Source organism: Acanthochromis polyacanthus, chromosome 21, assembly GCF_021347895.1.
Source record: "Acanthochromis polyacanthus isolate Apoly-LR-REF ecotype Palm Island chromosome 21, KAUST_Apoly_ChrSc, whole genome shotgun sequence".
NCBI classification, from domain to species: Eukaryota; Metazoa; Chordata; class Actinopteri; family Pomacentridae; genus Acanthochromis; species Acanthochromis polyacanthus.
In genome coordinates this window covers 643,510-669,332 of record NC_067133.1, presented here as the reverse complement: position 1 = coordinate 669,332, position 25,823 = coordinate 643,510, and the positions used below count along the sequence as shown (strand labels likewise).

The 25,823-nt window shown below is 42.5% G+C and overlaps 1 protein-coding gene across 1 annotated transcript; it reads left to right on the top strand.

The window, feature by feature from the left end:
- Nucleotides 1–5,657: 5,657 nt before the first annotated feature.
- LOC110966248 (biotinidase-like) lies at nucleotides 5,658–17,954 on the top strand. The gene is made up of 6 exons (XM_051941471.1): nucleotides 5,658–5,866; nucleotides 15,673–15,825; nucleotides 15,939–16,090; nucleotides 16,175–16,352; nucleotides 16,432–16,992; nucleotides 17,628–17,954. Exons 1-6 carry the CDS (start codon nucleotides 5,660–5,662, stop codon nucleotides 17,898–17,900), a joined length of 1,524 nt encoding a protein of 507 aa, XP_051797431.1. The 5' UTR covers nucleotides 5,658–5,659; the 3' UTR covers nucleotides 17,901–17,954.
- The last annotated feature ends 7,869 nt before the right edge of the window (nucleotides 17,955–25,823 follow it).

The following is a 25,823-nucleotide window of genomic DNA, read 5'->3' as shown; positions in this document are numbered from 1 at the left end:
AAGGAAAATCTCTGAAAAGGCTTCAAATGATTCCAGAAAGTATCAGGAAACCATAGGAGCTTCATTTAAAAAGGAAAACCAACATTGCTTTAAGTTTAAAAAGACATTAGCCATGTTACTGACCATACAGTGATGCTGCCTGAAAAGTGTGTATTCATTTTATTCTACAATGTTTTCTTCCCTGTGGGCATGTACCTTTAGGAAACAAGCGTCTGCTTTACACAAGGATTATTTTTAGATTTGAAGAGGCTTACCTAAAAATTATTTGCTCTATTTTCTCTGCCTTGTCTCTCTTTTAGTCTCTTCTCAGTGATCTATTAAGGCTCCTGAGTGGCTGGCTAGCCTGCCAGTATTGTAAGACTCTGTCCAGTTAGTCCTGAATCTGAGTCATTCGGATTCATTCAGATTTAATCTCTGAATCTGAGTCATTCAGTTCGTCGTCCGCAGAGACAAGATGACAGCGGGCACTCGGGCCTGCAGTAGGAGGCCTGGTCAGGCCTTAGAGGCGGTGGAGTGTCAAAGGCCACGGCTTTCGAGATGTGGTTGTGTGGCGATAGCCAAAGTAAAAGGAATTCTATGGAATATATTCAGATATTGTGCATTCACCTGACCTCCACGCCCATCCGCCCATCTGCATTCCAGCCAGTAAAATGGTTGTTTTTTTTCACGCGCTGAGAGAGCCGGCCCTTTGACTTCCCCATATCAGCCAGCCTCCAAGACAGTATGGCGGAGAGTCAGTGACAGATGGTTTATGGTGTTGGTCTCCCCACACAATCCCGAACAAGTGGTCTGTGATTACCCGCTACCGACCGTCGGCGCAAGTCGGACCTTGCCTGAAGGACTCCAGTTGTAGCACGATCAGCTCCGCCGCACCCGTAAGATGGCACGGACCTGTGAGTTTGGTTTACTTTCCTTTTTTTCTCGTTTTGATTCATCCTCCGTTCTCAAAACCGAACGGCAGCGCTTTCCTTTGGAGTTTCCCTGTTTATGGCTCATCCTCCGTTCCTGAACCGAACGGCAGCGATTTCCTTTGGAGTACTTGTTTTCTTTTTCTTTTTGTTGGAACTGAAAGAACAGCCGTAACCCGCTTCCTTGTCTGGAATTTCTGTTGGATTGGTTGGAAAACCCGGAGTGGATTGTTTATGTTGAATGGGTCGGACTGCAGTAAAAAGAGGTTTAAGAAAACCCGGACTGGACTATTCAAAATATATGATTTGTGATGATTTTTGAACTGTTGTATTCTCTGCCTTAGCTGTTGTGTAAGGTTGAAATCTTTAATTTAATACCAAGGTTTATGTTTCAACATCAGACCTTTGTAGGGTGCAACAGCATATTTGAGTTGAACTGCTACAGTTGGATGTGGGGTGGTGGTTGATGACTTTCTGAGTAAGAGACAGTGTGGGCAACGCTGCTATGGTGACCATAGGGGAGGCGGGCATCATGGAGTTCAGGATGAGCGCCAAGCAGTCGGCTACGTCACGATTTGGAGCACAAGCCAGAACTGGAGTGTAACCTAGGAAGAAGAGGAGTGAGGGAGAAACAAGAAGTTCAGATTTCATCACAGAGGTTTGTCTAAATGCTGAGTGTGTGTGTGTTAAAGTTTCAGATGAAAGCTGACCGTTCTCATCCACTGCTAACACGCTGGCTCCTTTCCCCAGCAGCTCCTGGACCACCACAGTAAATAGAAATCAAAAGATCAAACTCGTGTCATTGGTGCAGTGATCCGCTCCCATGGCTTCTCCTACCACTGTTATGCTGACGACACTCAGCTTTTCCTCTCTTTTCCACCTGACGACACAACAGTTTCAGCTCGGATATAAGCATGTCTGGCTGATATCTCCACATGGATGAAGGAACGGCACCTTCAGCTGAATCTGTCTAAGACTGAACTCATGGTCTTTCCAGCTTGTCCATCTGTTCAGCCTCAGATCAGTGTCCAACTCCACTCGAGCCTACTTGTGCCCACAAACTCAGCCAGAAACCTGGGTGTCATGATTGATGACCAGCTGACCTTTAAGGTTCACGTGGCCTCAGTTTCTCGATCTTGTCGTTATGCCCTCTACAACATCAGGAAGATCAGACCCTTCCTGACCCCACAGGCCACACAACTTCTGGTTCAGGCTCTTGTGATGTCACGCATTGACTACTGCAACTCTCTTCTGGCCGGTCTCCCTGCATGTACAGTCAAACCTCTACAGATGGTCCAGAATGCAGCAGCACGTCTGGTCTTCAACCAGCCCAAAAGAGCTCATGTCACTCCCCTGTTCATCTCCCTTCACTGGCTTCCAGTTGCAGCCAGAATCAAATTCAAAACTCTCCTCCTGGCTTACAAAACATTTACAAGAACGGCCCCAGCCTACCTGGATTCCCTGATCCAGGTCTGCTCCCCTTCACGCCCACTTTGCTCTGCATGTGAGAGACGCCTGGTGCTTCCAGCCCAGCACGGCTCCAAATCTCTAGCCAGACTCTTCTCCTCTATTGTTCCCAAATGGTGGAACAATCTACCAAACTCTATGCATTCTGATGAGTCCCTTTCTACTTTTAAGAGACAATTGAAGACTCAATTGTTCAGAGAACACCTAGGTGCTTAATCTGACTCCACCTTAGGGGTAGAATAAGTCAGGTGGCCCAAAACCCTCGATATCTCTGGCCAGACTCTTCTCCTCTGTTGTTTCCAAATGGTGGAACAATCTACCTAACTCGGTGCGTTCTGCTGAGTCCCTTTCTACTTTTAAGAGACAAGTGAAGACTCAATTGTTTAGAGAACACCTAGGCACTTAATCTGACTCCACCTTAGGGGTAGAATAAGTCAGGTGGTCCAAAACCCAGCACTTATCTAGCGCTGACAAAGATTTAAAAAAAGGGGGGGGGGGGGGGGGGGCGGTGGTTGGCAATTCTTCTGCAACTTGATGGCAACACCTTTGACCAATCACACTTGAAGCACTTTTTGCACTTACTACAGGTTTTTCCTTATGTCTGAATTCTTGCTTGTGTTGTACGTCGCTTTGGACAAAAGCATCTGCTCAATGAAATTGTAGAATTGTAGGTGTACTCGGACAACGAAGTTGCGTACAGGAGCGTCAGAAATCGGAGGATCAGTAATGTATACTAACAGTCACTAGAAACTTTGAGGTAAAAATATAGGCAGAATTCTACTTGTAATTTTTGTAATTATTCATTGTGGATCTACTGATGATCTAGTGCCCTGGTAGTTGAGATAATGACGAGTTGTCATTTTGTCATGATTCATTGCACATGGGTTGGTCACTTTGCAAAAGTGAACCAAACACACACCAAGCAATACTCAGTGAGTATCTGCACAATGTGAGAATGGGTTCTGAAGGCCTATATAAAGGCCCAAAAAAGGCCACCATTGTTAGTCCAGTGAACAGCATCATGCCGCGTCTATCACATGAACAACGTCTCCGGGCACTGGGTATGGTGGAGGCCGGTTTGAGCTACAGTGATGTAGCCAGGCGTATGGGCTGTTCCCAACCCACAATCAGAAGCCTGGTCCAAAGCATGCGCCGACGGATTGCTGCCTGCATCCAAGCAAATGGAGGCCATACTCGGTATTGACTGTTGTGATTTTGTGTTTGGCAGGTGCCGTTTTCTTTTGTGAAATTCTTTATTTTGAAATCATTCTTGAAACTTTAGATTTTTGTTTCTGTATGCCAAAATGCTAAACAAATGATTCATATGAAGAAAATCCAGTTTCAGGCTTCAAAATAAAAATTATGTTGAAAAATATGGTCTCAAAGTTTTTAATGACTGTCAGTGTAAATTTGTGTGTTTTGGCGGAAGGAGATGAGATGCGGAAGCAAACGGCAGTGTACAAGTCGTGAAAGGCAGAAGAAGAATCTGTATTGTTATATATTTACGCTCGCCTCGATTTTACGTTTTGGCAAATTTTCAAATCGTCAGGCTTTAAAAAGGCGAATTAATCGAATTAATTCGATTTATCGCCCAGCCCTACTCTCAGGGAAGGTGTTATGTATGAAATTCTGTCCATGTGTGTTTTAAGACTGATGTATTAACTCTGTAACCTGTACTATATTGATTTACCTAGCAACTGACGAGACACCCTAAATAAAAACATATAGCATCTATAGGATTGGTGTTGGCATAAAGCCACTTCCCTCTGGGGGAATGCCCACTCCGATCTCATAATTTTTGAAAGTTAGGTACTTTCCAAGACACTATTGAAAGTGAAACTAAGAAGACAGTTGTGAATAATGAAAGCAGGTCAGGGTAAAAGTATGATGGGCTGGGGGCATGTAAGTCCCCCAGCCCAAATAGTATAAAAGGATGTGTATCTTGGCATTTCTTCAAACCCACCCCGGGGTGTCTCTCAGAGTGTTTGACCTGTATTGATTAGAATAACACTTTTTCTTTTTGGAACCTGAAGATTGATTCCTGGACCTATTCATTGTGGATCTACTGATGATCTAGTGCCCTGGTAGTTGAGATAATGATGAGTTGTCATTTTGTCATGATTCATTGCACATGGGTTGGTCACTTTGCAAAAGTGAACCAAATACACACCAAGCAATACTCAGTGAGTATCTGCACAATGTGAGAATGGGTTTTCAAGGCCTATATAAAGGCCCAAAAAAGGCCACCATTGTTAGTCCAGTGAACAGCATCATGCCGCGTCTATCACATGAACAACGTCTCCGGGCACTGGGTATGGTGGAGGCCGGTTTGAGCTACAGTGATGTAGCCAGGCGTATGGGCTGTTCCCAACCCACAATCAGAAGCCTGGTCCAAAGCATGCGCCGACGGATTGCTGCCTGCATCCAAGCAAATGGAGGCCATACTCGGTATTGACTGTTGTGACTTTGTGTTTGGCAGGTGCCGTTTTCTTTTGTGAAATTCTTTATTTTGAAATCATTCTTGAAACTTTACATTTTTGTTTCTGTATGCCAAAATGCTAAACAAATGATTCATATGAAGAAAATCCAGTTTGGGGCTTCAAAATAAAAATTATGTTGAAAAATATGGTCTCAAAGTTTTTAATGACTGTCAGTGTAAATTTGTGTGTTTTGGCGGAAGGAGATGAGATGCGGAAGCAAACAGCAGTGTACAAGTCGTGAAAGGCAGAAGAAGAATCTGTATTGTTATATATTTACGCTCGCCTCGATTTTACGTTTTGGCAAATTTTCAAATCGTCAGGTTTTAAAAAGGCGAATTAATCGAATTAATTCGATTTATCGCCCAGCCCTACTCTCAGGGAAGGTGTTATGTATGAAATTCTGTCCATGTGTGTTTTAAGACTGATGTATTAACTCTGTAACCTGTACTATATTGATTTACCTAGCAACTGACGAGACACCCTAAATAAAAACATATAGCATCTATAGGATTGGTGTTGGCATAAAGCCACTTCCCTAGTATAAAAGGATGTGTATCTTGGCATTTCTTCAAACCCACCCTGGGGTGTCTCTCAGAGTGTTTGACCTGTATTGATCAGAATAAACACTTTTTCTTTTTGGAACCTGAAGATTGATTCCTGGACCTTTTATTGTCTCCACTGGTGAGACTTAGATCAATTCTATGTCCAGAACTTAGATATTTTAAAGACGGTCTTGCATTAGGTAGAGCTGATCTTTGAGGTGACCTCCAAGTCAGGTCCTTTGTCTACCACGACAAAGGAACTATGCTGTTGTTGGTTGTTGTCAGTGTTTTTCTCTCCGTGGGTCACTCAGATCCCGCTGTGGGCTCCTCGTATGTCGCTGGGGTCTACGAGCACCACGTCATCCTGAACCCGGATCCTATAGTCCCTGTGAACCGCAGCGAAGCTCTGCAACACCTGAAGAAGAACCTGGACATCTACGAGGAGCAGGCAGCCCGGGCAGCAAAGCAGGTAAACACAGATATAGATCTCTGCAGCCAGTAAAACAGGCCTGCACGGTGCTGTTCAACAGCTGTTTCCAAACTTATGAACGAATGGGAGCAGAAAGAAGAATAAACACGACTACGAGTTTTCTCTCATAAAAAACACGGTTCTCTTACTTAATTTCTTTGTATTCAAATAATATGCAGATTTGGATTATTTTTTTGTATGTTGTGTGTGATTTAGATTGGTTTCATAAATTGACCCCTTTCACAGAAATGCAGCTTTCCACTAATTTGGTCCTAAAGCATGTTTTTTTTTTTTTTAAAGATTTCTGTTCCTTTTATTTCCTTTCCCTTTTTGGAAATCTCTTCTGGACATTCAGTTTCTTAATGAGATTTATATATAATTTGCAGAATACTATAATCTACAATGTCATGAAATTTCAACAATTTTAACTGAAGGAACAATGGGTTTGTTGGATCTCTGATTTTGGCTCCATTCTGTAAAATGAAAATAGACTGGATGTTTGTCTTCCCCAAATGTCAACACAGTCGGTGTGATATGGAGCAATCAGAGAATTATATTATACACTGCTTTGTTATAAGATAAGATAAGATAAGATAAGATAATCCTTTATTGATCCCCAGAGGGGAAATTCAGGTATTGCAGTAGCACAGGGCAAGTACAAGGATACGAGGGTAGCACAGGGCAAGTACAAGGATACGAGGGTAGCACAGGGCAAGTACAAAGATACAGGGTAGTTACACATAGTTTTAGGACAAACCAAGGGTGACATATAATAAACAAAACAAATGGGGAAACAATAAACTGACCAGTAGCAGCAAAGAGTATGAGACTGACCAGTCGAAGCACACAGTATGAGTAGACAACTGAGCTATGCAGTGTCAAGTCAAGTCAAGAAATCTTTAATGTCCCCATGAGGCAATTTTTGGTGCAGCCAGCAGCAAACAACAGACAAAACACAATAAAATGCGATACGCAACAGTAAAAACAACAATAACAATAATCAATTAAATTCAATAGAATACAAGATAAATTAAAGCTGCAAGCAGCATTGGGCGGGACCTCGCCCCGCCACCCCACGCGGTTGTCAAGCTCGTGCCGTCCGTGACCGAAGATGAAAGCCAGAGGAGTTCCTCTGCCGGAATATTCTACCGTTTTGGAGGAGATAATGTTTAAAGGTTTTGCATATTTTGGTGTATAGTGCCCCCTAGGTTGACGATAGCTCAAATCCATTGACAGGTTTTCGTAGAGCTCGAGCAGATGAACGCGTGAGTGGTGGTTGCATGTCTGTATGACATTCTTGTGCGAAGAGCTGAGGTCATTTGTAATTTTTGCAGTTTTTTGTGTCCCTAGGTGGCGCTATAAAGTTTTTCCAGATTTGTTTTCAGGATATTGAAATTATCAGCACACCGGACCTGCGGACCAAATTTCAGCAAAATACATGCACGTATAGGGGGTCAAATTAAGCGAAACATGGCTTCAGGTGAAGACAAATTTTGACAACTTACAAAAAAAACTAGACAAGTTACTGTGTTTATTTTGATTACTTTTGCTTGGATGGATATTCAATATAATCTGTCCAAATATGAAGCCGAAATATTGTATGGTTTAGGAGGAGATAATGTTTAAATGGTTTTCATATTTTGGGTGATAGCGCCCCCTAGGTTGAAGATAGCTCAAATCTGTCCACAGGTTTTCGTCGAGCTCGAGCAGACAAACGCGTGAGTGGTGGTTCCGTGTCTCTACGACATTCCTGTGCGAAGAGCTGAGGTTATTTGTGATTTATGCGGTTTTTTGTGTCCCGAGGTGGCGCTATAGAGTTTTTCCAGAATTTGTTTTCAGAATATTGAAATTTTCAGCACACCGGACCTGCGTACCAAATTTCAGCAAAATACATGAACGTATAGGGGTTGAAATTGAAGTGAAACATGGTTTCAAGTGAAGACAAATTTTGACAGCTTATTAAACAAAAACTATAGAAGTTAGCCTTTTTCATTTGATACCTTTTGTTTAGCTGGATATTCACTATAATCTGTGCAAATATGAAGCCGAAATATTGTACGGTTTCAGAGGAGATCATCTTTAAAGGGTTTGCATATTTCAGGTTATAGCGCCCCCTAGATTGAAGATAGCTCAAATTAGTTGGACAGGTTTTCGTAGAGCTCGAGCAGAGGGATGCGTGAGTGGTGGTTGCATGTCTCTACAAAATTGCTGTGCGAAGAACTGAGGTTATTTGTGATTCATGCAGGTTTTTTGTGTCCCTAGGTGGCGCTATAGAGTTTTTCCAGAATTTGTAACCAAAATATTGAAATTTTCAGCAGACCGAACCTGCGTACCAAGTTTCAGCAAAATACATGCACGTTTTGGGGGCGAAATTGAAGCGAAACATGGTTTCAGGTGAAGACAAACTTTGACAGCTTATAAAAGAAAAACTAGACAAGTTAGCCTTTTTCTTTTGATAACTTTTGTTTGGTTGGATATTCACCATAATCTGTGTAAATATGAAGCCCGAATATTGTACGGTTCCGGAGGAGATAATCTTTAAAGGGTTTTCATATTTTGGGTTATAGCGCCCCCTAGATTGAAGACAGCTCAAATTGGTCAGACAGGTTTTCGTAGAGCTCGAGCGAACGAACGTGTGAGTGGTGGTTGCGTGTCTCTACAACATTCCTGTGCAGAGAGCTGCGGTTATTTGTGATTTTTGAAATTTTCGTGTCCCTAGGTGGCGCTATAGTGTTTTTTCAGAATTTGTTTTCAGAATATTGAAATTTTCGCATGACCCGACGTGCGTGCCAAATTTCATAAAAAGTTATGTACGTTTAGGGGGTCAAATTAAGGGAAACGTGCGGGGAAGAATAATAATAAGAAGAAACGAAGCAAATACAATAGGGACTCGCAAGCTCCGCTGGCTCGGTCCCTAATAAAAACCTAAGAAAAGTTAAAATGACCACAGAGCGGACTGCCTTACAAAAGGCGTAAAAAAAACGTTCTTTGTTAAGAAGGCCAATGGCCAATGGGACCCATGATTTTTTAAATCTAACTGTCCTACATATAGGCACTTGAAACCTGCGTCTAGAAGGAAGCACCCTGAATTCGGAAGCTAGAGGGTGGCTAAGGTCGAACCGGACGAGAAGTGCAGTGAGCATGCATGGCAATTTTCCGCGGATCCGCGGATTTCCGCCGATTTAATTTCAAATTTGAACATTTCTGTGAATCGTCTAAATCCGTTGAGAAAATTTTAGGGGGGGTTAGGTACTTTGTTAACGTCGTGAACATCTCGCGGGAGTGAGGTGTGAGTTTTGTTAAATGAAACTCACGCCTCACTCCCGCGAGATTTTCACTGAAGCTATCGTTCGATTGTAAACGGCTCAGCGATTGGATAGCTTCAAGCTTGGACCAATCAAATTACTCATAGCATTCTTTGTCACAAGTTCATGGCGGCGTGTTCGACTCAGATGTTGTTTGGAGATTTGGTATCGTGTTCAGCGGAATGATGAGATTTTCAACGAAGGATCAGGAGTCATCAGTCACAGAACTTGACAAAAGTGTCAAAAATAAGTTCCGATGGGAATGGCTGGAGAGAAAAGTCACTGTGAAGGTGAAAAATCGCTCAAAGTTTGACGAGGTAACAGAAACACTTGGACAATTTCTGAAGAAACCAGACGTGGCCGGAAAAGCTTTTTGTGTGTATTGTAACGATTTGATTAACTACGGATTGCATGGATGCGTAGCACTGTCAGACCACGCATCAAAAGTGAAGAAACATGCCGAAAAACTTGCCATCCGTCGGAGCAACTATTCATTGGGATCAGCGTTTTCAAAACAAACTTCGACAGTGGACAAAGTCAAAGACATTACACTTTGGGGGACTCTTATAGATTTGTGAAATATTTTGAACTGAAGATAGTGAGAAAAGACTGAAGAACGTGTAAGTTCACTTTTCATTAAATTTGCTGACTTAAACAAGTCCAGTGTATGTTTTCTTTTTCCCTACATTTTTTTCAAGTTTAAAAAGATCCCCTTTATCACAATGCAAGCTCAGAGGTCTTTTCCACACATGCACACACACACATATATACACACGTGGACAAAATTGCTGGTACCCCTCAGTTAAAGAAGGAAAAACCCACAATTCTCACTGAAATCACTTGAAACTCACAAAAGTAACAATAAATAAAAATTTATTGAAAATTAAATAATCAAAAACAGCCATTACTTTTGAATTGTTGATTAACATAATTATTTAAAAAAACAAACTAATGAAACAGGCCTGGACAAAAATGATGGTACCTCTATAAAAGATTGAAAACTATTTGACCAGAGTGACATGATTAACTCAGGTGTGTCATTTAATTGACATCACAGGTGTTTCCAAACTCATAATCAGTCAGTCTGCCTATTTAAAGTGAGACAAGTAGTCACCCTGCTGTTTGGTGAAAAGGTGTGTACCACACTGAACATGGACAACAGAAAGCGAAGGAGAGAATTGTCCCAGGACATCCGAAAAAAAATTATAGACAAACATCTTAAAGGTAAAGGCTATAAGACCATCTCTAAACAGCTTGAAGTTCCTGTGACAACAGTGGCTCATATTATTCAGAAGTTCAAGACCCACGGGACAGTAGCCAACCTCCCTGGACGTGGCCGCAAGAGGAAAATTGATGACAAATTGAAGAGACGGATCGTTCGAATTGTATCCAAAGAGCCCAGAGCAACCTCCAAAGAAATTAAAGGTGAACTCCAAGGCCAAGGTACATCAGTGTCAGATCGCACCATTCGTCATTGTTTGAGCCAAAGTGGACTTCATGGGAGACGACCAAGGAGGACACCACTGCTGAAAAAAACTCATAAAAAAGCCAGACTGGAATTTGCAAAAATGCATGTTGACAAGCCACAAAGCTTCTGGGAGAATGTCCTTTGGACAGATGAGACCAAACTGGAGCTTTTTGGTAAGGCACATCAACTCTATGTTCATAGACTCAAAAACCAAGCATACGAAGAAAAGAACACTGTCCCTACGGTGAAACATGGAGGAGGCTCAGTAATGTTTTGGGGCTGCTTTGCTGCATCTGGCACAGGGTGTCTTGAAAGTGTGCAAGGTATGATGAAATCTGAAGACTATCAAGGCATTCTGGAGAGAAATGTGCTGCCTAGTGTCAGAAAGCTTGGTCTCAGTCGCAGGTCATGGGTCTTCCAACAGGACAACGATCCAAAACACACAGCCAAAAACACCCAAGAATGGCTGAGAGAAAAGCGTTGGACTATTCTAAAGTGGCCTTCTATGAGCCCAGATCTGAATCCCATTGAACATATGTGGAAGGAGCTGAAACATGCCATTTGGAGAAGACACCCATCAAACCTGAGACAACTGGAGCTGTTTGCTCATGAGGAGTGGGCCAAAATACCTGTTGACAGCTGCAGAACGCTCACTGACAAATACAGAAATCGTTTAATTGCAGTGATTGCCTCAAAAGGTCGTGCAACAAAATATTAAGTTATGGGTACCATCATTTTTGTCCAGCCCTATTTCATTAGTTTGTTTTTTTAAATAATTATGTTAATCAACAATTCAAAAGTGATGGCTGATTTTGATTATTTAATTTTCAATAAATTTTTATTTATTGTTACTTTTGTGAATTTCAAGTGATTTCAGTGAGAATTGTGGGTTTTTCCTTCTTTAACTGAGGGGTACCAACAATTTTGTCCACGTGTGTATATATATATATAGATATATATATATACACACAGTGCCTTGTGAAAGTATTCAGCCCCCTTGAACTTTTCAACCTTTCGCCACATTTCAGGCTTCAAACATAAAGATATAAAATTTTAATTTTTTTGACAAGAATCAACAACAATTGGGACACAGTCGTGAAGTGGAACGAAATTTATTGGATATTTTATACTTTTTTAACAAATAAAAAACTGAAAAGTGGGGCGTGCAATATTATTCGGCCCCTTTACTTTCAGTGCAGCAAACTCACTCCAGAAGTTCAGTGAGGATCTCTGAATGATCCAGTGTTGTCCTAAATGACTGATGATGATAAATAGAATCCACCTGTGTGTAATCAAGTCTCCGTATAAATGCACCTGCTCTGTGATAGTCTCAGGGTTCGGTTTAAAGTGCAGAGAGCATCATGAAGACCAAGGAACACACCAGGCAGGTCCGAGATACTGTTGAGAAGTTTAAAGCTGGATTTGGATACAAAAAGATTTCCCAAGCTTTAAACATCTCAAGGAGCACTGTGCAAGCAATCATATTGAAATGGAAGGAGTATCAGACCACTGCAAATCTACCAAGACCCGGCCGTCCCTCTAAACTTTCGCCTCCAACAAGGAGAAGACTGATCAGAGATGCAGCCAAGAGGCCCATGATCACTCTGGATGAACTGCAGAGATCTACAGCTGAGGTGGGAGAGTCTGTCAATAGGACAACAATCAGTCGTACACTGCACAAATCTGGCCTTTATGGAAGAGTGGCAAGAAGAAAGCCATTTCTCAAAGATATCCATAAAAAGTCTCATTTAAAGTTTGCCACAAGCCACCTGGGAGACACACCAAACATGTGGAAGAAGGTGCTCTGGTCAGATGAAACCAAAATGGAACTTTTTGGCCACAATGCAAAACGATATGTTTGGCGTAAAAGCAACACAGCTCATCACCCTGAACACACCATCCCCACTGTCAAACATGGTGGTGGCAGCCTCATGGTTTGGGCCTGCTTTTCTTCAGCAGGGACAGGGAAGATGGTTACAATTGATGGGAAGATGAATGGAGCCAAATACAGGAGCATTCTGGAAGAAAACCTGTTGAGTCTGCAAAAGACCTGAGACTGGGACGGAGATTTATCTTCCAACAGGACAATGATCCAAAACATAAAGCCAAATCTACAATGGAATGGTTCACAAATAAACGTATCCAGGTGTTAGAATGGCCAAGTCAAAGTCCAGACCTGAATCCAATCGAGAATCTGTGGGCAGAGCTGAAGACTGCTGTTCACAAATGCTCTCCATCCAACCTCACTGAGCTCGAGCTGTTTTGCAAGGAAGAATGGACAAGAATTTCAGTCTCTCCATGTGCAAAACTGATAGAGACATACCCCAAGCGACTTGCAGCTGTAATTGCAGCAAAAGGTGGCGCTACAAAGTATTAATGCAAGGGGGCCCAATAATATTGCACGCCCCACTTTTCAGGTTTTTATTTGTTAAAAAGTTTAAAATATCCAATAAATTTCGTTCCACTTCACGATTGTGTCCCACTTGTTGTTGATTCTTGACAAAAAATTAAAATTTTATATCTTTATGTTTGAAGCCTGAAATGTGGCGAAAGGTTGAAAAGTTCAAGGGGGCCGAATACTTTCACAAGGCACTGTGTGTGTGTATATATATATATATATATGGGGGGCGGGGGGGGGGGGGGGGGGGGGGTGGTCAGTGCAGTGATGTACTGTGGATTCCACTGCTGTTTAAGAGTCTGATGGCGGTTATCCAACATTTCCTTTACTTTGTATAATACCACAATTGTTTTTGACATTTTTACATTTGTATAATTAATGTGATTTCCAGTTGAAATTCTCATCAACCACGACATCCCAAAAACTTAGTTTCCCTCACTATTAAACTATTTTAACCTCTATTTTACCAGCAAAGTAAAGCAGCCCCTAAAGGTGCAAAAACAAACAACTGTCAAATTTTAACACTGACCTTTAACTGAACTGGCGACTCAAGCAAAGTCTCAGAGGAAAGAAAAAAATTGCAAAAATTTAGCAGTTAGCTGAGCTTGAATTATCGCAGACAATAAGTATCTGACTGGAAAGTGAATAAAAGCAAGGCTACATCCTGTAATTTGAGTAAGTTGGAGAATTATGAATACAGACAAAGTGTTGCATAGTAAATCCAGCCAAATACTTAAGCAACAAAGACCTCATTTCTTACAGTTGGGCAAATTTTTCTGCACCAATTTATGGAGAGCATGCCTCTATTTATGTCAAAGAAATTAAAATGAAGCACCCAGTGACAGTTCAAAATGTAACAGAGTAATAATGCAGTAAAGATCTCAGCCATGCTGTATTTCAAACATTTCTTCTCCTGCAGGTAAAATTTTCTCAAAATGATTCATTTTTCTGAACTCTTTAGTTTGGGGAAGGAACTTCTTTAAAAATGCATGTGGCATCTATTCACCTCCATAATTCATTTTTAAACCCCCCGAACTAAAATCTTGTTTTAGCAAGATTTCTGAAATTGCTCAAAACTTTTTGCAGGTTAAGATCATATCACACAACGACTGTTGAGAATCATGTACACCTCACCCATGCACATTTTGACCCTAATCTTATCAAATCTTAACATAATAAAAATCCATTAGAGAATGAGATCTTGTTCAAGCCTCTAAATAGTTGCAGAAAACAAGAGCAACTCGAAAAACATTACCTACTGGCTCACGGCTTTCTTAAATTTTTAAGACAATCAGTAACTGCAGTCAGTTACTCTGATTACATTTGGGGAACCGGACATCACTGCAAATTGCCGTTTAATGTTGGCCTGTTCACCCACAGTGTAAGGAAACCTGATGTATTGACTGGTCATGTTTATAATGTCATCCAAAACAGCTGGCATTATTGCACTGAGGGACGGTTGTGATATCCCAGACCTAAAGGACATCATTTAACTGTATATCAGACCCAAGCGGGATTTAGACAACAAATGTAACCTCATATATTCTTCATATAAAACACATACCTGTCGGCCACTTAACGCTGGAAGGAGCCGGTGTCGCCAGAAACCCCCGAGGCGTCAGCTCCTGTGTCTGTAACGGGATGGCGTGGTTTCAGCGGGTGGGTCTGTCTAAGACGGCCCAGTTCAGCACATAGATCCAAGAGTACTGCTCTAGGGAATCTGAATCGGCTTATTAGCCAGTCATCGTCATGAGCCATTCTTAACGTGATCTTCCAGCAATCCCAGCGCATCCATTGTGCCACATTACGCACGGCTGTCACCCGCTATTTATCCGCTTGATCAGCGATTGGACTGATTGTCACAGGCCTTTTCCAAATTAGTAATCAATCAGTGCCACTCACCGCTCTGTATCATTTGAAGATGGAAGTTTGATATATGAACATAGTTCTGCAAATACAGTCGTCGGCCGAATGGCGCACTATATGAACATCTACAACAATGAGGGTTTATGATTATCCGGCTCTACAAGTCTCATATGTGATAACAATAAAGGTTTGAGATCAATCTGGTTTCAATTCACCACTTCACCCTCCGGCACTGCCGTTCCCTCTGTCTCCAAAATGTGCTTAAGCAAGCATCAAAGTTGGCGCACCGGTGCGCACATTCTCACACCAAGTTTGTTTTTAGAAATCACAACGAACACAACGCCACTTTCTACGCAAAGTTTGTGATTTACGCGACTTTCTAGCCCTGTTTTGTGCGTAAGCAAGCTTTATAAATGAGGCCCCTGCAGAGGAGAGTGTTTACGAGATCACAACACTTTGCATAGTTCTGTGTGCTGGAAAAGATTTAGTGTTTGTGTAAGCTCAAATATTTATAGTCATATTTTAAGAAAACAATAAAAACTTATTGCTTAAGTAGAAAGACTGACTCCTGTCTGAGGCTTTGAGCAACAAGATGCAAAATAAGTTCAGTGCTTCTTTCCTGTTTTTAATGGCTAGGATAAATGCATGTGCAAACGGAATATTTAGGGGGGAAATTCAAGCAGTAAATAGTGTTTTCACCTGCACACCCTCATAAAGAAGTATCCCAGTAGAGCCCTTGCAGCAGATTCACGTCTCATTTCTCTCTCAGGGGGCTCAGATCCTCGTGTTTCCAGAAGATGGCCTCCAGGGTTTCAACAACTTCACCCGCTCAGCCATCTACAGCTACCTGGAAACCATTCCTGACCCCCAGCAGGAGAGCTGGAACCCTTGCACAGAGCCGGGAAGATACAAAAACACTGAGGTTAACGGTTATACATTTAGATTTAACTTTAGCCAGCATAATCAAGGCCTGCTGGCTCTTATTCAAGTGACGTAGCTCAGCGTCTGTTTTCACGTAAATCACATTTCTCGCAGGTTCTCCAGAGGTTGAGCTGCATGGCCCGTCGGTACAACCTCTACCTGGTGGCAAACATGGGCGACCTGCAGCCCTGTCCCCTGCAGAGCCCTCCGTCCCCCATCTGTCCCCCTGATGGACACTGGCAGTTCAACACTGATGTGGCTTTCAGGTAGAGTGCAGACCTGAAAGTAGAAATCTAAAAAATGCTCAAACACACAGCTTTCTGGATCTCACGGTGTCTTCTTTCACACAGTTCGGATGGGCTGCTGGTGGCACGCTATCATAAATACAACTTGTTCTACGAGCGGGCCTTCGACAAACCTCCGCAGCCTGAGATCATAACATTTGATACGCCTTTTGCGGGAAAGTTTGGCCTCATCATCTGCTTTGACATCCTGTTCCATGATCCTACAATAGCCCTGGTGGAGAAGGTACTAAAATACACACAAGAAACATGCATCCAAGTTTGATTTGTTTCTTCAGCTTCTCCTCTTGGTGCCTCTTTTTAAGGGTGTACGTCAGCTGATCTTCCCCACAGCCTGGATGAGCAAGCTTCCCCTCCTGGACTCCATCCAGTTTCAGCGGGCGTTCAGTCTGGGTGCTAATGTCAGTCTACTGGCTGCAAACATCCGCTACGACCCACTCAACATGTCAGGAAGCGGAATCTACACGCCTTTTTCTGCCACCTACCACCACGCAAAGACAGGAGAGCCAGAGGAGGGGAGGCTGCTGGTGGCAAGAGTGCCAGTGCTAGACCCACTGTGGGTGGGACAGGGTGTAGCTACAGAGTCATCATCATCATCGGCTACAGATTCTGGCTACTTCCACCAAGACAGCTGCATTGATCCTCCTCCTCCTTCTTCGGTCCCTCCCTCCTACATCACCTTCACCTCATTAATGATGAATGATCCATATACATTCATCCTCTTAAACAACACAGAGGACAAGCTTCAAGTGTGCAACGGCACTTTTTGTTGTCACCTGCAGTACAGGTTTCTACCACAAGATGGCAGTAAAGAGCTCTATGCTCTGGGTGCCTTTGCAGGAATGCACAGACATTACGCCCTGCAGGTAGGAAGGGGAGGAAGGTTGAATATTTAAACCTGCTAGACATCAGCCAGTCAAATTTAATGCTTTTTAATCCCATTTTAATGCTGTACTGTAAAAATTTTAAAGCCACGACCGTGAACTCGACAAATTACACAGGCTTGTTTTGTAAAAGATGATTTTCAAATGAAATCTGTCCTTACATTTCACCATTTCTGAATCTGGAAACCACCTCTGACCATCCATGGGCTGCACTCATTCTCTGAAATCCACATTTTCGAGCCATTTTTGCTGAAATTTGCATTTCAACCCTTTCCCAGCCCTCCTCCACCTGGTCCAACCTGCCAGCCACTTTAAAAACATGCAGCTTTTCGCAATTGTACCTGACCGGTCGGAACAATTATCGCAATGCTTCAGCATGTTTACGTGGATGTACATATCTGAACAATCGCAGTCTATAATTATACATTATTATTATCAAATATTTTTCTTGAAAACTGCAGAAAGAATTCTTAATGCCACTGAGAATCAGATTGAATGGTTTTAATGCCATTTAAGGCTTTAATTTTCGCAAAATCAACTTAATGACTATTAATGCTTGACTATTAATGTATACCTTGCTTACAGCTCCCGTTTATCTTCCATATCTCTGTCTACAGGTGTGTGCAGTTGTCCGCTGTGCAAACCTGGAAGCCAGCTCCTGTGGAAAAGGAGTGAAAGAAGCAGAGTCGAAAATGGAGTTTGTTCTTGAGGGGACGTTCGGGACCAGATATGTGTATCCATCAGTTTTGGCGAGCAGTGTGGTCCTGGAGGAGCCAAAGAGTCTGCAGAAAACTGCAGATGGGAGAGTGACCATGAAACACTGGAACATGACAGGCGGTCTGGTTACTGCCTGTCTGTATGGACGAATGTACCACCTGGACCATGAGTAGATGTGCCACAAAGAGAGGGCCATTAAATGCATTTAAAATGATAAAAACAGTTAAAAATGTTCCTATCAAGACCGGTAATGACATTCTGCTTTTTGTATTATATCATATACAAACTAAAATCAAAAACAAATAGCTTTATTCATCTACTTTTACTTAATCTTTACAAACATTGCACCAAGTAGCATTCATCCTCCGCCTGAAAGTTGCATATTCCTAAAAAGGCAATATTTAATCATTTCTCTCGCTCTCACTCACACACACACTCACACACACACACACTGTCAAGTGGGGCCTAGTTATTTGAGATCCCAGGAGCAACCACTACCTAAATAAAAGCTTTAAGCAAACCAATGAAAAGTTAAAATGAGAAACATTATAAGTTAACCACATGATTATGCTTGCTGAAATACATATATTCTAGAGTGTTGATTTGATTAAAGTGATGATTCAGATGATTTATTATGTTTAGACTAAGAAAAATGATTTAAAGAAGTGATTCAGTGTAACTAAATGAGTTTTGAATTGAAGTAATCTGTGCTGTTCTGAGCTGTATGCAGGCAGGAAAGAGAAAAGCAGAAGTTGGGGACTGCTACTGTGTGCCTGCAGAACCCAGGCCTACGACCAAATATGGTTATAGGAAGCGCATGAAGAATGACTTCACCTTTCTCAATGAATGTGCCTTGAATGTGCCTTGAATGTGCCTTGACCAGGCCTTGACAATGTGTGTAGTTGTTGTGAGCCTGATAGTTAAGCAACTGAGCGTACAGATAATGTGTGTGTATTAGAGGATGACACTATAAAAGAGAGAGTCAAAGACACTGAATTCGGAGTTCTCCCCCGGAGGGGGGAGATGCTGCTCGCCGGAGCTGCCGGAGAGCATTGCCAAAGTTCTGAAGAGTCAACACCGGATCTTTTGCCCAAGAGCCGTGGAGACAGCGCAGGACTTAGGCTCCAGAGAGTGCTGAGGACATCGTTGGAAGCAAAGTTGTTCTAACTTTGTTCAACAAGCAAAGACCACACTCTGCCAGATGGAGAGTCCTGAGAGGTCTGCAGTTGTCCAAAGAGATGAACAGAAGACAGCACCTACGACATCCAGAGAGGCGCAGGAGGCAGCAGCAGAGGGCTGCTCCACTCCAGAGGCTGGAGGACCCAGTGACCCACCACAGCCTGATGAGACGGGGGCTTTCTACCACCACCACCCGACTGAGAAGACAGCTGAGACGCCCGCACTTGTGTTCCAGCTGCTGCTAAAGATAACTGCCAGACCAACGATTGGCTTTCGGGACCTTTCCACTCCCCCTGCCTATGAAGAACACCCTCTGCCCACAAAGAAGACTTCGTACCGAGTCTGCTGGTCCACGGAGGAGTTCAACTAGACGCAGGTCAAGACCGGGCGTGACAGCTTGGCCGCGCTGTCCGCTCTCTCTCCTAAATTTACTAATTAGAGAAGATTCTTAGGTACGCTCAGCTTAGTTTAGTTTAGTTAGAAATAATCAGAAATAATTAAATTGTTTAATCATGAATTAATGCTGTGCCCCTGCTAATAATTGCTTAATAAAACACTATATATTGCATTTAAAGAGAAGTCTAATGAAATGATTATGATTCACCTATTCTGCATAGTGGTAAAAAAGTTAAGTTGATTGTGTGCATTAAATCTAATGGTTCTTAAAGGTTGCTGTAATCCAACTAGTTACTTTAAACATTACCCCTGAGGTTAGTTTTCCAAACCTCTAAAACGAACCTAGTATCACCAAGTGCAACAGTTATAAGAGGAAAGCTGTTGTGAACAAACGTGGTCAATAAATCAATTCTACTACAATGAGGGCTGCTTAGTGAGAGAGTATTTGTCGAAATAAGAGGGGTAAGACGTTTGGAAGAAGACAGTTAGGACCTAGGCGAGTATTCCTTGACACCACCTTAATTATTCTACTGAATCCTGTTAGGTAAATTCTAATAGGCAGATAGAATCTAACCCTTTAAACGGAGAGCTGGTCCTGAATTAACCTGAGGAAAGGGTTAAGGAAGGCTATACTGACTGACAACACACACACACACACACACACACACACACACACACACAGTCACACACATATTTACAGAGTATTCGCCACTTTCCCACCTCCAGTACGGAACAGACATTAACATCACAAGTGAACAATTCCTTGTGCCGCTCATTCAGGCTGTCAGCCAACTGACTCCTGAACCAGTTGTACAGTAAATGGGTCTTACATCCACCAGCTGTCAAGATCACCCCCTCAAGGATTCAATCAATAAATACACAGGATTCACAAATGACCTCCTCTCCTAGGAATCGAAAAGTGGTTCCTAATTCTCAACACAGCATTCCCAGTGTCCTTGAGTGACAGTCGTCGGTGTCTGCCGTCACAGCTAAAAGAAGAACTCTGAATTTAAAGAAAACAACCTAAAAGCACAGCAGGGAAAACACTTAATCACGTGGTCCCGCAAGATTGTCCCTCTGTTTTTCTTTCTTTTGAATATTGTTCCTAAACAGCAGTCCTCTGGAGATGCTTCTCTAATAAAATGGAAGGAAAATCTCTGAAAAGGCTTCAAATGATTCCAGAAAGTATCAGGAAACCATAGGAGCTTCATTTAAAAAGGAAAACCAACATTGCTTTAAGTTTAAAAAGACATTAGCCATGTTACTGACCATACAGTGATGCTGCCTGAAAAGTGTGTATTCATTTTATTCTACAATGTTTTCTTCCCTGTGGGTATGTACCTTTAGGAAACAAGCGTCTGCTTTACACAAGGATTATTTTTAGATTTGAAGAGGCTTACCTAAAAATTATTTGCTCTATTTTCTCTGCCTTGTCTCTCTTTTAGTCTCTTCTCAGTGATCTATTAAAGGGGAACTTTGTTTGTTTTCAACCTGGGGTCTGTTTTCATATGTCATTTCATAAATGTGAGTGATGGAGAAATGAATTTTCAACATAGCTCCAGTATTTAGCCAGGCAGGCAGCTTAGCAGCTCAGCTAGCGAAAAGTATGGGGCATCTTGCCCCCCCCGCGTCAAAGTCCGCCCTAACGTGCTTTTTTCCCAACACTGACCGGCTCGGATGGTCTCAACAAGTGTCCCATAACATACTAGAGATGAGAAGTGAACGAAAACCTCCACATTACCTGGCAATCGCTATTTGTTGTGGTCTGTATCCAAATCTCGTTCCGAAATCGTGCGATAGCTCGCGCCAAAACACCGGTGGGGGAAACAGCTGTTTGTCTCAGGTGAAGAGATCTATTAGTTCCGCCTCCCAACTTACGGTAAGAATCAAAACAAACCATGATAAACAGATATAAACTAAACTGCTGTTGGGAGGCACACAAAACAATAGCTAATAACGTACCTGCACTCTGCCTGCAGCTGGTGTCTCCCATCTAGGAACTGCACTTTTCCTCAAAAAAACGTGTTTGGGATTTGCTCGCCTCTTTGATCTGGAGTAATCATCCCGGTGAAAACGGTTGCTGCAGACTCTGTGTTCGGCACGTGGAAGTGCATCAACTGGAGTTTCAGGGTCCATTTGTAAAATGTTTAGCCACAACTTTAGCGTTTCCTTCTCCGAGTACGGTAGTCTGTGAAAGCTGCGCGAAGTGAAGCGCACCATTCTGTTGCCACAACTCGGAAATGCACACTGACGACCAAGGGCGTCAGTTTGTTTTTAAAAGTGGGGGGGATGGAGACCACAGCCATTGTCAGATGGAAATGCACACCCTGGGTGGTGTGCTGGGTAATCGGGAACACCGGGGATATCCCTGGTGGGCCGCTTTATTGTTGGGCCGCTCCAGTCATAAAATAATAATAATAATAATAATAATAATAATGATAATAATAATAATAATAATAATAATAATGCTTTAAATCATGGGTCTCAAACTCGTGGGCCAACTGCGGCCCGTGGGACGATATTTTGTGGCCCTCTACTTGAGATCAAAGTTTAGCATTGGTGCGGCCTGCCTGCTTTTCTCATATGCTTCTGTGTCGTTGGTAAGACAGCACTTTGAGAAAATGTCGAAGAACGGCGACAAAATGTCACAAGCTGGGCTTGAACTCACAACCACCACACCAAAGGCGGAGGTTCAACCTGTTGAGCTATCGGTACATGCAGGTAGAAGGATCTGTGGGCCGCTATAGTACTAATTCTTAGGGGCCGAAATTTTGCCTCTGCACGCCTCTGGTCGGAGCTTCCACTCGGCATGGGCGCAAATTTAGCATCTGCACGTTTTTTTTTAACCTCACGAAGGTGTGCTGCATGTCTGTGCAACTCTCGGCCGAGTGCGGATGGTGTGTTCAGGAGCGTCGGAATTTTCTATACTGCTGAAAATAACTGGGTTTACAATGGCTTACATGTGAAGAACTTGAATGTGTTGGAGACAAAATGACCCCTGACAAAAAGTGGGGGGGACACATCCCCACTGTCCCCCCCTAAACTGACGCCTATGCTGACGACCCATTAGTTTTACCAGATTTAGAAAAAACTAACTGTTCTGTAATCCGACACAAAATCGCTCCACTCGTCTCTCTTCACCTGAGGCAAACAGCTGTTTCCCCCACCGGTGTTTTGGTGTGAGCTATCGCGCGATTTCGGAGCGAGATTTGCTTTGTAGCGTCCTGAGATTTGGATACAGACCACAACAAATAGCGATCGCCAGGTAATGTGGAGGTTTTCGTTCACTTCTCATCTCTAGTATGTTGTGGGACACTCGTTTAGACTATCCGAGCCAGTCAGTGTGGGGAAAAAAGCACGTTAGGGCGGACTTTGATGCTGGGTGGGGGCAAGATGCCCCATACTTTTCGCTAGCTGAGCTGCGAAGCTGCCTGCCTGGCTAAATACTGGAGCTATGTGGAAAAGTCATTTCTCCATCACTCACATGTATGAAATGACATGAAAACAGACCCCAGGTTGAAAAGAAGTTCCCCTTTAAGGCTCCTGAGTGGCTGGCTAGCCTGCCAGTATTGTAAGGCTCTGTCCAGTTAGTCTTCAGTACGTCTCTGAATCTGAGTCATTCAGTTTGTCGTCCGCAGAAACAGATGACAGCGGGCACTCGGGCCTGCAGTAGGAGGCCTGGTCAGGCCTTAGAGGCGGTGGAGTGTCAAAAGCCACGGCTTTTGAGATGTGGTTTGATGTGGGGTGGTGGTTGATGACTTTCTGAGTAAGAGACAGTGTGGGCAACGCTGCTATGGTGACCATAGGGAGTCGGGCATCATGGAGTTCAGGATGAGCGCCAAGCAGTCGGCTACGTCACGATTTGGAGCACAAGCCAGAGCTGGAGTGTAACCTAGGAAGAAGAGGAGTGAGGGAGAAACAAGAAGTTCAGATTTCATCACAGAGGTTTGTCTAAATGCTGAGTGTGTGTGTGTTAAAGTTTCAGATGAAAGCTGACCGTTCTCATCCACTGCTAACACGCTGGCTCCTTTCCCCAGCAGCTCCTGGACCACCACAGTAAATAACTAGACAAGCCCTCAGTAGAGGGCAGAACCACGCCCATGCGTGATACTCTGTATCAATTTTGATCATCCTGCGTATGTCCCTCCCTACTTGATCTGCTGACCTCTAACTCCACAACTGAGCAGGGGACCTTAGACTGATCTTCAGTGCCAAGTTTAATTATCCTGACTTCAGCACTTGCAGAGATATCGGACTGGACATACACAGATACATACATACCCAGCCAGCCAGCCAGCCAGCCAGATACCGAAGCGAATTCAGTAACCCTGCTTACGTGTACGTCAGGCGTGGTTAACTAGATCAGCCCTCAGTAGATGGCAGAACCACGCCTGGGCATGGTTAATGATGTAATATGCAAGAAATGTGCTAAGTGACCGCTGTGACCTTGACCTTGATCTGCTGACCTCTAACTTCAGAACTGAGCAGGGGACCTTAGACTGATCTTCAGTGCCAAGTTTGATTATCCTGACTTCAGCACGTGCAGAGATATGTGAACGGACATACACACACACATACTTACCCAGCCAGATACCGAAGCGAATGCAGTAACCCCGTTGACGTACACGTCAGGCGTGGTTAATAATCAAAAGATCAAACTCGCGTCATTGGTGCATTCAGGTGCACTCGGACAACGAAGTTGCGTTCAGGAGCGTCGGAAATCGGAGGATCAGTAATGTAAATTTGTGAGTGTTTTGGCGGAAGGAAATGAGAGGCGGAAGCAAACACTAAGTCGTGAAAGGCAGAAGAAGAATCTGTATTTTTATATATTTACACTCGCCTCGATTTTATGATTTGGCAAATTTTCAAATCGTCAGGTTTTAAAAAGGCGAATTAATCGAATTAATTCGATTTATCGCCCAGCCCTAATAGAGCCTATATTGAATACTCTTTAGCTGCCTCTTAGTGGGAAAATGTGTTGAAATGGGAAATTGAGTGAAGAACAGTTTTAATATGATATCTGTGCTTTCAAGATATATTATATGGAGACACTACGGGAGTGGTGTCATCTCTAAATTTAATCACAAATGCAGTCTTATTCTGTTTCAAGATCCAAGAAACCTGCTTCTGCTGCCATCTTGTGAGTAATTTTAAGATTTTTTTCCCCATTGTTGCAAACAACTCAAATCTGATTGATAAAACAGCAAATCCAGTGTTGTTCTTTTAAATGTTGAGTAAACTGGAGATATGATCTTGGATCACAAGCTTCAGCTCCGTATAAAATGTGCCCCTAAATGTCATGGAAGTGGCTCTAAAGGAGAAATTCTGATGTGTTTGAGGCTGAAAATGTAAGAAGACATTTCAACAGCTGTGTGAAGTGAAGTCGAAGTTCAGAAAATTCAGAAATTCTTGAACCTTCTGCAACCTTCACTGTGTTTTAATTGGATTTATTTGTGGATACAACTTGAACTTAAACAAATCTAGCTGAATGTCAACAGTTTAAATCATCTCTGAGGGTCTAAATTTCACTTTTTTAAACAGAAGTGTTGCTTTGTGCCCGATAAAGACTTACTCCACATCTATAGAAGAGATAAATGTCACATCTGTTGTGTTTGTTCCATCTTCAAGTCCAGAAATGTGCTCCAGCTGAACACAGTTTCATAATTTATGTTTTTTTTCCTCTTAAATATTTAGAATTCAGTCAAATCTCAGAAAAATCTAATGTTTTTGAGTTTCCCAAATGAGTGATTTAGCCAGAAAACTTCCTGCCAACATTTATTCACACATCAGACCGGTTATAACTTCAGGGCTGCAGCCAAGTTTTATTTACAGATTTTTAGGCAAAACTGCTCCGTTATTGTCAAAAAGGTTCAGTTTTTGCATTGATTTCGTGCCACCAGTCCTGCATGATGGAGCTGTTTAACAGTTCGTGTGTTTGGGGAAAAAATAAATGAAACATTCCTTTAACGTAATGCCAAAATATGTTGTTAAAGCTCCTCATGGCCATATTTAGATGTTCTACCTCATCGTTTGTCCTAGACGATTAAAAAACGAACATTTCTGATTCTTCTCTTCAGCTTTTCTCTTGACCTCCTTGTGTGACATCGTCCTTTTAACCAGCCTTTAATCAGCCATTCATTCTGGACATTTTTGTCATTTTTTATGTTCCACCTGTCAAAGCACTTTGTGCATGTTGTTCTTATTGGTGCTACACAAATAAAATTATGTTATTGTTTTATGTCTGCTTTTTTTTAAATCATTTTGTGTCCCGTTTTTGACATTTTTTGTCTCGTTTTTTTGTCATTTTGTGTCTTGCTTTTGACATTTTGTGTCAAGTTTTTGTCATTTTGTGTCAAGTTTTTGTCATTTTTTTGTCCAGTTTTTGTCATTTTGTGTCCCGTTTTTTGACATTTTGTGTCCTGTTTTTGACATTTTGTCATGTTTTTGAGATTTTATTTCTGGTTTTTGTCATTTTGTGTCAAGTTTTTGTCTTTTTTTGTCCTGTTGACATTTTGTGTCCC